The sequence below is a fragment of the Montipora capricornis genome, chromosome 14 (assembly GCF_036669925.1).
Source record: "Montipora capricornis isolate CH-2021 chromosome 14, ASM3666992v2, whole genome shotgun sequence".
NCBI lineage: Eukaryota > Metazoa > Cnidaria > Anthozoa > Scleractinia > Acroporidae > Montipora > Montipora capricornis.
The window spans coordinates 25,209,082-25,224,081 of record NC_090896.1 but is presented as its reverse complement, the minus strand read 5'-3'; the positions used below and the strand labels follow the sequence as shown (position 1 = coordinate 25,224,081).

Below are 15,000 nucleotides of genomic sequence, written 5' to 3'. Positions count from 1 at the left end.
TTGAACAGGTAAAACGAGTTATTAGACTTTGGCGCTAATGCGCATGTGTTCTGCTATGTATTTATAAAACTGCTGCATTTGGGCAAGCCTGCTATGTAGTGATTCCATATTATTTTTCCTGCAAATAAGACGAAATGATGTCAAATGCATCATGTGGGGCATGACGTACATTAAATTTGTAAATTTTCCGTGGGAGGATGCCCACAAACCCCCTACTAATGAAGGGCCTTTCTGCCCTTCCAATTTTTCTACTCACTTGCACTTCCTTAACAGTTTAAAATAATAACCACTTGCAGGAATTTGTTTTTTCTGAAACCCCTGATAACACAAAGAAAAGTGAAAAACAAATTAGTCTAAAAATTTTTAGGTAAGTAATTTTTTAAGCCGCAACATAATTTGCTCTTGAAATTGCATATAACAACAGCAGCATTAATTTCTTTGTGATGATGGAGTGTTGTGTGGTGAGCATTAAAATCATTATTGTATTAAGTTACGTATTTCAGTCTGATCATGTTAGAAGCTCAAACACAAAGTGTGTATGCAGTGTTTGACCACCTTACTGAATGCTTTCTTCTTCATAACGGCCAGTTTGCTGGATCCAAGATCTGGCCACCAAATCATGCAAGAAAATGAGAGTTCTGTAACTGCCTTCTTCAGTTATTAAACATTTCTTCATGTTTTTTTTTTTTACAAGTAGCCCAGTTAACTGCTCAAGAGGCATACTTGTTTTTTTTTTGTTTTGTTTTTTTCAGGAAAGGTCTTTTCAAAGCTAAACTATAATGTACCCAAATCAACAGTTAGAGATGTTGTTGACTGCAAAGCTGGAGTAGTAGAGCTTGTGTTGGCAAATCTGCGGCTTAAGGTGAGTTTCTCTTCACACAACTTTTTGGCACATTTTAAATCTCTTAGTTACATGTCAATGCATAAAACTCAATTATTGCCTAAATTTTGCAGCTGAAGTAAAATAATAATTTATGAGAAATGATGCAAAACATATGTGGGGTTCATGCTACTCCTTGAAGGCCTTGAATAATGAAAAGCCCTGGAATTTAATCTTGGAATTCAAGGCCACTTAAAAAGCCCTTCAAAAAAGGATTTGTGGGGAAACTGCTTGAAAACTCCTTGAATTTTTTCTTGGGTGAAAATTGTTGAAGATTGCACCATGTACAGTTCACAGGAGGTGGGAAAGAATGTCAGGGTAGGCTTTTTCAACAAAGAAAACACAGAAACATGGTATATGGCGTAGAATTGTAATCTTCTTTTTTCAAATGCTCCTTGAAAATTCAATTTCTTGTTCTTGAAAACTTCTTGAATACCCTTGAAATTTTATAATAAAATTGTACAAAATCCAGCACGAACCAGTGATAATTACATGGCATCTTGCAGCTAGTAGGGTAGGTTTGCAGCAATTAAGTTCCATAGAGAAAATCCAGATTTTGAACTTAAATTGACAATTATTAATTTTAATTATTAAATAATATTTTGTTTTCTTACATTTAACAGATTGAGAATTACATTGCTAAGAAAAAGGCTGACAGTTTACGTAAACAGCAGCAGGTTTATGATGAGTTCTCACCAAATGGACCAATCTCTGACCATGAGACATATTTATATGATGACGGTCAGGCTTATTTTGGTAAGGTCAAGTAAAATATGTTTTGAGGGAAATGGTGCAAGTTTATTAGATTGTGGTCAGTTTAAATGATCACAGCAGACCGTTGTCTGGAAAATGCAAATCATGGGTGACAACAAGGCTCCTTTTGTTTGAAGAACGAGAAAACAATGTGCTGCACTTAGTCTGCATTTTATGATGAGGCTAGTTTCTAATGGAATTTTGGTTTTGTGTCAATTATAGCGGAGCTCCGCGCATGGAGCACCATAATTAAGAAAATATGGTAACCCATCGATGCGAGAAATTTTGGTTTTTTTACCGATGACATCATCGATCGTCTGTATGTACGTACGTCCACCCCTCCATGTTTGCCAATGTGACCAGTATCATACTAGTTTAACAGCATACAACTTTGATATTGGACATCTGTCAAAACAAGGTATACGTATCTACTGACCAGTAGCACATGACCATATTGCGGGCTCAAGCTTAGAGCTCACCGAGGTCAGCTGTTTTTTGGAAGTTGACGGCTGACCAGGTACTGGTGTTCGATTGGATTGCACGCTCAACTCAGGTTAACTCACCTAAATATAAACGAGGCTTCGTTTTTTCTGCGCTTTCTGTGGCTCGACCCGGATACACGGCCATACCAGATCAACTATAGTTCTTACACAGTTAACCCTTTTTGTGTTCAGATAGAAAACGGTTTGGAAAATGTGTTCTTTCCACATTTTTCGCTGGTTTCAATCCAGTTTGACATATCATGATAGCTGTGGTCCCCACTGGCAGCTACGCAGTTACATGAATTCAAGTCAAGCATTGGAGGGATGTAAACTTAAAGCTGTTTTTTTTTTTTAAGTTGACACCTGACCAGGCACTGGTTTTCGATTGGATTGCAGGCCCGACTCAGATTAACTCACCTAAACATAAATGAGGCTTCACTTTTCGTGTGCTTTCTGCATGTCGCTCGACGCGGCTACAAGGCCATACTACATTAACTATACTACTTACACAGTCAACACTTTTCGTGTTCAGGTATAAAACGGTTTGAAAAATGAGGAGAGCGAAAGAGATCGTCAACAACAAAACAGAATACCAGTAATACTCCGCAAATTCTTTCCTTTAAATCGTTATATTAATTAACAATCATCTGTACTCTTTTGGACATAAAGAATAAGTTTATTTGTTTGTTTGTTTGTTTGTTTTGCTCTAAAATGTGATTGAACAACTTGAGTGCTTTCTGATCCATTTTCCCAGCTGGTTTTTGATGTGCCCTTATGTTATAAACACGTAATCGCAATAAGTTTTTGTAAAATTAGGGGGAAATTTCCCTAACTTGTGTTTTCAGAAGTTTGTTTAAAGCACCTAAACGCTATTTAAGTGTTGGAGCGAATCTGTTTGAAGTTAGCCCTTTCTTGGTTTCATTTTGCCGATTCTTGTTCCAAGCCAACCTGGTATGTTTCAGTGGTGAAATACATCAAAATGTGAAGACTGAGATAAAGTGGAATAAAGTACATCAGTAAAACTCTTCTTTGACCTTGAACTGGCAAAATTTTTTTTCATGACTTCTAATGCATGTTTAGCGTGATTCTTATTCGCTGGCTATTGACAGTTGACTCTGAAATGGCTTTTTCCTTTTCCATTCGCTCGCTTAGGGTGTGCTTGTTTTCTTTTAAAACTCATGCAGTGCAAGAAAAATTCATTCCAATTCCCAAACTGGTGAATTCCAAAGTAAATTTCACTCGCAAAACCGATATCGTACTTATCTCTTCGTGTTTCATGCGATATCGGTTTTTAGCGTAAAACTAGTTAGGCAATGCATTTTTCTATAAGCAAAGAAAATGATTTAATTATTAAAGCAGCAACCGGAAACATCAAAATGCGGACAATTCGAAACCTTTTATTTTCACAAACCCTACAGGCAGTAAGAATAAATAACTAGGGAGCTCCGCTTTTAGGCTTGGCTAAATCTATAGATTACAGTAGCCATTCCGCATGAAACGTGAAAAAAATAAAGTATTGGTTTTATTAAGGACGGTGCCTACTCATTCAAAGGTATTTTTGCATGCAGTTCACTGAATATGCAGGAAAAGCAGATCTTATTAAACAAGTGTTATTGAAATCCAAAATTGGAAATTGGGGGTATACTAACCACACATTTTTCAAAGGTAATTATTCAACAACAATAATTATTTGTAAAAAGGTTTAAAATTACTATAGCTATAATAGCGTGGTGTTCTTTTCTAAATTTAAGCTTAGTTATTTCTGAAAAATGTGTGGTTTACCTCCAATTTTGTTTTTGTATACCAAGAGCAATTGCTGAGTTTTGCTTTCTCAGCATAAGTTTTGAACCACACACTCACAAAATATCCCTGTATTAACCCATTGACCCCTGAGAGTGAGACTATTAAAACAGATTTTACTCTGCCTAATGTCAGACCATCTTACTGGTCAACTTGGGGTATTCAAGGGCATGTGAGGTATCAGTTGGTTAATAAGCAACACCCATAGGTTTTTTGAAAGAAATCAAAAGAAATGCAAAGTCAACTGTACAGAAGTCTTTTTAATCCACTGTTCATCAAATGTAAACTCACTATTAAAATTGGAACGAAAAATGCTTGAAAGTCTTACCTGCAATTTTGGCACTTTAAGATAATGAACATCGTTTGTACCAATTTTGACATAAATATGATCAAGATATTTTTCGGGTATTTGTTGACAGGAATTTCTTTATTCAACACAGTTTTTCCATAGATTTTTGCATTACAACAATGTGAGCACAATGGTCGTAGCTTAGTAACCAGACATTAGATTGGACGCGAAGATGGAAAACTGGACACGGGAAGCAACTTTTTTCAAATGTCCCAGCAGAATAACCCTCACCCCTGATTTCTAGCAACAATTTTTGGGGAAAAGGTGCAGCTTATCTGCAGGTGTTTACCATAATAATAATAATAATAATTAATAATAATAATATAATAATAATTATTATTATTATTATTATTATTATTATTATTGTTATTATTATTATTATTATTGTAAACACCCTAATAATAATAAGGACAGTTTGCCAGTTAAAAATGAAACTGACAATCACTGTGCTGGGTGTGTTCCATTAAACTATTCAGCAGAAGTGATTGACACCTATGTGAGTAAACTGTTCATTGTAATTTCAACTTCATGGTACAACTTGCAAGTCGATCAGATGTCCACACTGCTTATTTTGTGTGCTATATTATTTGATTTTATCATTTATTATTAGTTTAATTTTAATTTTTTGTTCCACTTCATAGGGCCAGAAAATAATTATGGATATGCATTTAACACCAGTTATGGACAGCAGCAACTTCCTCCAAATGATGTACGTCCACTGTTATATCTGCCTTATAAATATAATGTCGAAAGCAACATTTGGGCCTATTTGTAACTTTATTTCATGATTTATTCCAACCCATTCAACAACCTGATCAAAATTCAACTAAAATTTGAAAGTCTAGGAAGAGGTGAATATGGCATCTATGGAAGGTTAGAGTTGTCACTATTGAGTCATGATTAATACTAAACTGAAATCCCATGTGGAAATCGTATTAATTAAGATCTTACTAAGATTCTTAATAACTTTCTTGATAAGATTTTCCTCTGTTTCTTAGACTAATTAAGAATCTTGTAAGATCTTGTAAGAATCTTTTAAGATGCTATCTAAGATCTTACAAGATTCTTACAAGATTTTTTAAGAATCTCTAAAGAATCTTTATTTCCTGGGTCTTACAAGATCCTTCAGGACTCCTGGGCATTATAATATTGCAAGATTACCAAAGATAAAGTTATAAATTTTGGGGGCTTTCTGCAGGTACAGGAAAGCACTGTATTTTTGGTCACTTGGGATTAGTCTTTAGGTGGAGTTGTTTTGTTTTATGAAATCTGTGCTCCAGTAACTGCAAAAAGAAGCAAATCTTGCAGGCTTGACGTATACTTTAAATTGTCTTGTGGTGTCATTATCTGCAAATTACAGTCAACTCCCAATAACTTCAACCCTTGTTCACTATAAAATATAATCACTTTCCTTTCCCTTGAGGTTGTTATCTGTTGTTGCCAGTCTCTCCACAAATTATTATCCCTTTTATTGCTACCTTTAATACAAAGTGATGCTTCACAATATTATTTTGTGTATTTTATTGAAAAGCATACTGAAAAACTGAGCACATGCACTTTTGTGAGAAAAATAATTAATGTGAGCAATTAAGTTGAATGAGTTGGAGTGATTTTTACAACTGTACTTCCAACAGAGAGAAATTTTTAATATCATAAGAACAAAATTAATACATTGTAAAAAGAAACGACTTGGAATCAGTAGACTGAATCCACTAAGTGCTTCAAGACCCCTAACAAGCATGAAAACAAGCCTTTTTTCCACTAATCTTGAGCTTGACCTGACTTTGGTGTCTTGATAATGATACCCTGATTCCAGTCATCAGGGATTTTCCTTCTGTCCCATATGGTATTGAAAAGTGGTTGCAAGATGTTTGCAGTGGTCACAGCATCTGCCTTGAACAGCTCAGCATTGAGGCGATCTTTGCCAGGTGCCTTGTGGTTTCTTAGAGAATTACTGGCCGCAATTATCTCTCCTTTCTTTGGTGGTCCAGTGTCAACACTTAGGTTCTCCTCAGCTTCTGGTATATCAGGCTCCTCTTCTGGTGCTGGTCTATTAAGGACTTCCTTGAAATGCTCTACCCAACGTGCTTCTTGGTCTTTTTCAGAGGCGAGGAGCTGTCCTTGTTGGTCTCGTATGGGGGCATTTCTGCTGCCACTATATTTTTTCACAGATCAATTTAGCGATTTTTTAGACATTTCCCTGCACTCCCTTTTGTGTGGCTTCCTCTGCTTCCTTTGCCAGCTCTTCCATATATGCCTTTTTGTCAGTTCAGATCTTTTTCACACGCCTTTTGGTTTCTACGTATACCGCCGGGCCAGCCTATACCTCACTCAGAGTCTGGCTGATCTGCTGTCACTTATCTTCTTCTTCAGCTGGCGCCTCTCCTCGATAGCCTGCCACGTGCCTGGTGTAATCCATTCTTACTTTTTTCTAGTCTTCTGCATCCCCAGACAGGTTGTACTTGCTTCATCAAAGATGCCCCTCACTTGCTTCCACTGTTGATTTACAGTGTCTTCTTTTTCACTGTCTTGCTTTTCTATGTTACTCAAGTCTTGGAGCCTGTTCCTCAGCTGTAGAACAAAGGCATTTTTTGTCCTAGGGTCTTGTAGTCTGCTGAACTCATATCTAGGGGTGGTGTGTATATTTGGTCGGCAGCTGCTCTAAGTTTCAGTGTCACCTTGTCAGTCACAAGATGGTGATCGCTGCTTGCATCAGCCCCTCTTCTTACTCTTACGTCAAGCAGGGAGGAGCGCCACATGCTGTTAACCATGAGATGGTCTATTTGGTTTTGATCCTGCCCGTTTGGGGATGTCCAAGTGAGTTTGTGAATGTTGCAATGCGGGAATAAAGTTCCACCAATGATCATGTTATTGAATGCACACCACTCTTACCAACCTCTCTCCATTGTCGTTCTGCACTCCACATTCCTCTCTTCCCATTAATTACCCTTTCAAAATTCACGTTGTCCGAGCCAACCTTGGCATTAAGGTTACCTGTCACCAGCAGGAGGTCCCTATGGTGGACGTTCTCAAGTGTCGCTTTGAGCTGCTTATAGAAGGCTTCTTTATCTCTGTCGTTGCGGTCATTAGTAGGTGCATAACATTGTATGGTGGACAAGTTAGTCTGCCTACCCTTAAATCGTGCTTGAATAATCCTGCTGTTTACTGGCTTGCATTCCATTAAGTACTTTTCCATTTCTTTCCTCGTGATGATTGCAACGCCCCTTGTGATGTGAATCATCTTCTCTGCTGGAGTAGAGTACTGTCTTTCCTGTTGTTGTCTTCATTCTCCCAGATCTTGTCCATCTACTCTCACTTATGCCTAAGATAGCTGTAGTTTGTAACGCTTCATTTCATTAATGACCTGCGCAATCTAGTTCAGGGAAGAAACACTTAAGAACGGTGAGCTAGAAGAGCCGTTTTGAAGACAATTTAGCCATTAATCTTCTTTGCCATTGGTAAACAGGTCTCCTTTGCTTTCCAGATTTTTACTGCAGTCCATGACACTGCCCCTTTAATTTCCTAAGTTAATTGATACTCAATTCTCCCTTTTAAAATAAAGTTATAGACTTGCAATAATCATTATTAAAGTGTTTGGTTTTGGTATAGGATATTAGTCTTCAAGTTGGCTTTAGCAGATCGTAATATATGGAAAGTAAAGAATTTAACTTCTTTCTTGCTTGATAAATTTAGTTAATTTTGTCACGTCCAGAGTTTAACCAGTTGATCAATGTTTGCAAAGCAGATTTTTATACTGTCTTTGCCCAAAAGGTCAATAAATTATCTCACTCATAAAATGGCACGTAGTACATGTAGATGCACTGAGCGCCATAGTTATGAGCAACATTAATCAAAAAGGACACCGTGGGAGAGCTATTAAATCATGTATGCTGTGGGAGCGTTCTCCAATCATTTGGTCATTTGCTTAACCTTTTGTATTGTGAAGCTACGGAAATTCTTGTTTATCAAAGTTAATTAATTTATCTACTGTGTGATTAGTACATGCATTGGATGTGTGAAAAATATTTCAATGCTAAATCGTAAATTTTACAGACAGTCCAGACTCAAAATAAACAGTATCTTCTCATACACCATGTAGTTACAGCTTACCTCTTGTAAAGGAGTTGTTACCAACATTTTCTTGTTTTGGCTCAACGCTTTTCACGTGTAAAACAACCGAAATACAAGCTTGACGCTTGATCGACCGGACGATCCCGCCGAATTTCTTCTTCTTTCTTGTGACTGCTGACCAGAGCACAAAATGGCTCACTCGTTCTCAGTCTGTCACCTGCTATCCAATACCACTTTAAGTTATTTTGGACTACGACTCCAAGCAATTTAAACTGTGTGACTCTTTCAAGTTCCACATTGTCAATATGCAATGGTGGTGGCGTTTTCTTGAATGAAATCCACATATCCTTTACCCTGGGTTCAAGAGGTTATTTTCTCGCTATGAAAAGAGCGAGTCACGAAGCGGCGAGAAAAACCTCTGGTACTGGCCGTTAAAAACCTCACTTACATGCAAACCAACTTATTTTGATTGACTGCCAGAGTAAGAGTTAACTGAATAGAGTGTAATGTGAAGTGCTAGATTTCTATCCCATATGAACCATGTGAGCATTAGCCCTACTGATGGAAATGGGCCCACACAAGGACAGAGAAAAACTCTGACCAGGGTCGGAATTGAACCCACAACCTTCGGGTTAGATCTCCGCCGCTCTACCGACTGAGCTACAAGGTCAGACGGGAGCTCCCTGCAACTATTATTTGTTACAAATGCAAACGTGAATTGGAGAAATACGAAAATTGCATTCAAGTCCTAGAATTATAACTGAAAAAATTTAAAGAACTTTACGAGTCCCTGGAGCAGTTTCAATTTGACTCGAGGCATTGAGGTGTAAAGATGTCAGAAGATCAGTCACACCTTTGTCAAATTCCCAAACAAAAATTTACACCCCTAAGCGAGACGACGAGCATCCCCGTCTGTCGGAAATCTACAAACACGGCGTGCACACCATAAACCTTGCTTCCAAAATCCGTAGCATTGTACCAATCCTGCGTTACACAGGCGAGAGCCGTAACAGTGGATCTATCTGGGGTAAAAGCATGTTGATTGTTAATAATTCTGAGATCATCTTTGTTCAGGTTAAGCTGAAACTTTTCCAGCACTTTTGCAATTTGTGGCAGCACAGATATTTGTCTAAAATTGTTGGCGATATACACTAGGTTCTTAACTTTTGGAACAGGACTTACCAAAGCATGCTTGTAGAATGTAGGGTACTTGCATTGCTGAATACTTGCACAAATTATGTCATGAATGACAGAAGCAACTTCTTGAATTGCTTTAGAATCCAAGCAGGCAATCCATCTGACCCTGTGGCTTTCCGTGAATTTAGCCTTTTAAGAGCAGCTTTTACCTGGCCAATGTGGGGCGTAGGTGGAGGACGATCAACAACACTGTCCACGCGATCATTGACATGCAGAGCAGAAGGTTCACTGTATTTCCATGGTGCCGTAAAAGCTTCAAGGAGGTCATCGGCCGTTTGCAGTAATTCTGACTTAGGTGGAGCAGTCATATTCAAGTGATTTTTATGATCTCCAGACAAACCATAGACGGATCTGAACCATTTGCTAAGATGGGAGTGACGAAAACTGTGAGCTCTGTTGCAATAGAATTTCTCTTTGGCATAAGTTATCAGGCATGCAGTCTTATCCTTTAAATGTTTGTATTTACTTCGGTGGCCTTTTACAAAAGCTCTAGTCATCCCAGACGACCAGAAAGTTTACGGGGGTACTTATCTAGTTTTTGGTAAAAAGAAAAGGTTACTTGTCCGCAGAAAAAACAACGGACAACCCCAATGGAAGATCTAGGAATATTTAAGGGCGAGTGAATTGAAAGAATCGAATTATATACTTTGACAAAAATCCGGATAGTTTAGGCTACTTTTTTGACTTTGTTTATGTTTTGCATGTAAATAAAAAGTTTACATCAGGTAAACAGTATCTGTTCCAGGAAACAAAAATGCAATAAAAAACAGATAAATAGAAATAGCCTGTTACAAAAGGAGAAAATAAATAGATTTTCTTCGTTACTTTTATGAGTCAAGGAAATCAGATACTTGGGTGGTACCTTAATACATCCTATGCAAAAAGGAGGCCGTCAAGATTTGAAATAACAGAACTTGCATGTTGCCAGATTGTAAATAAATGTAAATTTAATTTATCAACCAAAAAAATGAATTGACTTTAAAAGAAAAAGAGCTACCAGATCCGCCTCTGATCCCAACCAAAACTACAAATTTGTTTCACTTAAACAGCACCCGACTCACTCGATGGTTTTCTGTTATCAATGTCTGATAGTAGTGTGAATTTAATTAATTTGCTGCAGTTGAGCATTTAATTTTCCCATGTTTTGAATATTTATGGCTCAATTGCAAAAACATTGTCAGATAGTAGCATGGCATGCATTTAATTGTAGGGGGTTCTACTCCAAGTTCAACTCCATTGATCTTCAGTATCTTTCCCAGATTGTCTGTGACAGTAGTAGTAGTAGTAGTAGCAGCAGCAGCAGCAGTAGCAGTAGCGGTAACGGTAGCGGTAGCGGTAGTGGTAGTGGTAGTGGTAGTGGTAGTGGTAGTGGTAGTGGTAGTGGTAGTGGTAGTGGTAGTGGTAGTGGTAGTGGTAGTGGTAGTGGTAGTGGTAGTGGTAGTGGTAGTGGTAGTTGAATGTTGAAATATGGCATTCAATTCAACGTTGTTTATAAACGATTTTGAACAAAAATAGGGAGCAGCTCTATTCCGTTCAACGGGTCTGTGCAACACTGTTCAACATTTATTGAGTAAGAAATGTTGCAGGATGTTGAACTTTGTGTCATCGACTTCACATGTACATTCAACATCGCTACGATTGATGATTATACTTACATGTACTTAACGCAAATTTATTATAATAGTTTTATTTTTGTCTGATCAACTTGGTTTATTATCCCCTTTTTGTTCTACATGGGCATTTGTTAAGATAACTTTCTCACCTCCCTTAAATTGATAACAGGTAGGAGGTCCTCAGGGATCAGTGCCTTATCCGTCACGCCCTGTTGACAAGCCAGGTGGGGGCAGCCCAAGAGGGCCAAACACTCGGCTTAAAAGCAAAGATGGAAAGGCAGCTGGCGTGTATGCTGGCCCACTTGGAGAGAAGTCAAAACTTGCATCGGTTCATCAAGGAAAAGGGTCAGTTTTTGTTAACTCTATTTACTTAATCCTTATCAATGACTTTGATGATACCAGTCCACTTTGGAGGGGATGGGTTAACTTGTGAATGAACAGGTAATGTACTGTGAAAAAAATGAACTGGACTTGCTTTTGGCATCAAAACCTCCGTCCAAACCAACACTCAGGGTCTTAAAATAACTGCAAATGGTTAGACTCTCTAATCCCGTCTGATAACGGCGACAAACGGTAGGCCCCTCTCACATCACTTGTGTGGGGTGTTATTGTTTGTTTGCTATTTATTTGTTTGAGCAGGTTGAAGTTTTGGCAGCTATTCAGCTGATGTAGACCTACTTTACCCACCCACCCATATACACACACACAGGACAGCCACAACACCGGGAACTTGTTCCCCTACTCTTCTCGAAAAGTGTGTGGCTTCTTTAACGTCCCACAGGGAACTAATGAACATGGAAGTTATTTGCGAGACGGGACCTCCGTCTTATCGTCCTTATCCGAGAAGACTTGAAAGTCTAACCATTTGCGGATATAATTACAAAGGTAGCACTTTCTCCTCAGTTATTGAAAGACCCTGAGTGTTGGTCCGGCCGGAGTGGAACTCACGACCTCCCGCATGACAGCCCGGTGCTCAACCAACTGAGCCCACTCACATCTGTTAGAGAAGAGTAGGGGACGTAGTCCCGGTGTGGTGGTCTCACTCATTCTGTTCTGAGGGCACCTGTGAAGTCTACGTGTCATTCACTTAAGATTGTAAACTGCAAGGCGGCCATTTGCACCATAAAAAAGGCAGGCTGGCAAAGTCCCCCACTGAGTGTTGTACATTGGCCGTTAAAAGCCCCAAAGGGGAGTGATTAATTACGTGTTCAGTCAAATTCCGTCCTTGTAATTTGAAATGTACGTATCAGATAAAGAGAAAGGTGGACTGGAATTCTTTCATTTTTTTAATAAAAGTGGAGAGTATTTATTTCTGCACGTCAATGTGTGTGAGAGGGTTTTTGTTGCGTGTGTCAGTTTTATCCAAGTTTGAAATTCTTTTTTGACTCTGATCTTGCCCTGTGTTTGCGTAATGTGCATGTAAATGGTGACACAGACTCCTTAAAATTTCTTCTGTTGGTTACACATGCACAGTAAACCACACATATATGTTATTTACCAGAAGGAGCCGGTCCGTATGAGAAAAATCCCTTCCCGAGGTCTTGAGTGCCACCCCAGATCGAAGGCTGAGGGCCCAAGACCAAGCGTGTAGTTTTTTTTCTCTGACTGGTAAATAACCTGTTCATTTGACAGCTGTCGTTTGTTTTAAACCCATCATTGCTTTAGAGGTTTCTTCCTTTGGATAGTAAATGTAAATGTAAATTCAGTGCTCCACTGTGTGCAATCACGTCTGAATCCGTTTTCTTCACAGTTTATAATTTTTTTACATGTTTGTCATCTATTAGTTCTATTGAAGTTGTTTGTTGCCTTTGTTTGTAAACTTTTGCCACAATCTCTCGACTTTCCGCGGTTAGCACGGAAGAATTTCGGACGTGGTCCATATCGTAAAAAAGCTATTAGCCAATCAGATTCCAGGGTTTAAGGTTCCAGCCCGCTGAAATGCTTCAGAAAACAATAAATAGATGTTATTGAACTAGCTTGAGGTCCGTACTGGGAAACCGTTGAGTTGACTTCCTTTTTTCTGTTTGCAAGTTCAAGCTTGGTTCATAAACTGGTGAAAAAGGAACGAGACCAATATTTTCCCAGTACGGACCGAACAAGGTAGTTCAATAAGATTTTAATTGTATTGGCTCTCTTGTGCAGGGGTCTTGCCTCTTCGCCTGCTTCTGTTAACGGTTCTGGAAAGTAAAATTCGTAATGAATTTCCGACATGACTAAATAAAAACGTCTCTCGCACTTTTCTTGTTATGTCCGATAAAATGGGAACAGTTTGGCAACCTATGTACGCTGCTTCGTGACCGTTCCATCTTAGCGGTTCGAGTTTTGCCAGACAACTAATCAGAATTGTCCTTTTCATCTCGGACCAGTTTGCCCATGTAATCTCAGTCACTCCAATAATATTGGTGCCTTAATTAAGACCTTATTTGCTCAAGGGGAGCAATCAACAGAATTTTGTTTAAGGTTGTTGATCTTTTTAAACTGGCTTTAGGAAGGTTCCTCGCTCTCAATCGTACCAAGATGTAAATGGGACAGCAATAGACTCCCCAAATACAAGATTGTTGCTTGAGGAAAAAGAACAGGCATTGCTTGCCTCCCAGGAAACCATACAGGTAAAGTTTCGTTTGGTTCCATTTGGCAAATAAATTGAATGTATTTAATTAAGTTTGCTTACCTCTGTACCGGATACAAAAACAGGAACTGCAGTCATGTTTGAGGGTAACATCTTATTTTTACCAAAACTAGTGAGCAAACAGTTAATCATTAAACGTGATCATATTCATATATACAGCAACCATAGTGTTCCTTACTAACGTAGTAACTAAGAGATGGGGTTCAAGAGTATCGATAGAAGAAGACCTTTAAACATTTTCATCTCAGTCATAACTCAAACAAGTTGTTAAATGCCTCCAAATGCTATGGTCAACAAAGAGGATACTTGTCGATGAATTCGAACAGTGCTTTTAATCCAGACAAAGATTAAAATTTTGTGACTGCTGCTTACATGATTGCACTCTCCCCAGTCTTTGAACCCGATTTCGAGCAAAATGTAGTTATGAAATTTGCAACGGGTCATTATGAGGGAAACAGAAAGAGGGAATGTTTCGTTTATCATTGGCTTGTAGAGAGAGGCGCAGATTTGTCTAGCCAATCATACCAGTTATAAATTTGTGATTAGCTCATTCTCACACTTTCTTTTACCATTTTTGTGTCTCAGATTCTAAACGTGAAAATTAGAAGACTCGAGCACCTGTTGCACATTAAAGACTTGAGAATAGATGACTTGACAAGGAGACTTCAACAAGCCACGCAACCACCGCCCCGACAGCTCCCTCCACAGCAACACCCACCCCCTCCCCCTGTGGTTGATCCATCACTTCCGGTTATGCAGATGCATCATCAGAATCCACTTCCGCCCGTTCATCATACGTCATACAATTCACAGCAGTTACAGTAGCCGCAGCAATGTCTAAAGATGAAGCGAAATCGATACCGAAAATTCGTGGAAGTGGCCATGCACGAGTTCATCAGTTAGTGCCATAGCCAGTTGGGAAGTGGGAAGCTGATCTTTATGAAGGAGCTGCAAGAAAAAGATCTCAGAGAGTCGAGTTGTTTTTTAAAGTCCCTTTTTTTAGAGGATACCTTCAATCCCAACTGCTTTCAATAAGCACTATTTTTAGATTTAGTCAACATTTAGCATCACGTAACGTGTACAGTTAGATCATAATCCACAGCCAATTCCTTTGGGAGTATGCCTTTGAAAAACCCTTTGTTTGCGTCTGTAGGCAAAGGATTTCACTCGCACAAGATCTATTTATTTAATACATATATAAAGTATAAAAGTTAAAGTGGACATAA

At 38.6% G+C, this 15,000-nt stretch overlaps 1 protein-coding gene across 1 annotated transcript in view; it reads left to right on the top strand.

The window, feature by feature from the left end:
- LOC138031208 (sperm flagellar protein 1-like) overlaps nt 1–15,000 on the top strand; it is a 19,638-nt gene that overhangs the window by 4,072 nt on the left and 566 nt on the right. The window contains exons 3-8 of the mRNA XM_068878882.1: nt 753–862; nt 1,504–1,636; nt 4,906–4,973; nt 11,315–11,490; nt 13,634–13,754; nt 14,360–15,000. The exon at nt 14,360–15,000 is cut by the window's right edge and continues 566 nt beyond it. Coding sequence (XP_068734983.1) covers nt 753–862; nt 1,504–1,636; nt 4,906–4,973; nt 11,315–11,490; nt 13,634–13,754; nt 14,360–14,599 — 848 coding nt within the window. The 3' untranslated portion in view covers nt 14,600–15,000. The remainder of the gene's footprint in view (nt 1–752; nt 863–1,503; nt 1,637–4,905; nt 4,974–11,314; nt 11,491–13,633; nt 13,755–14,359) is intronic.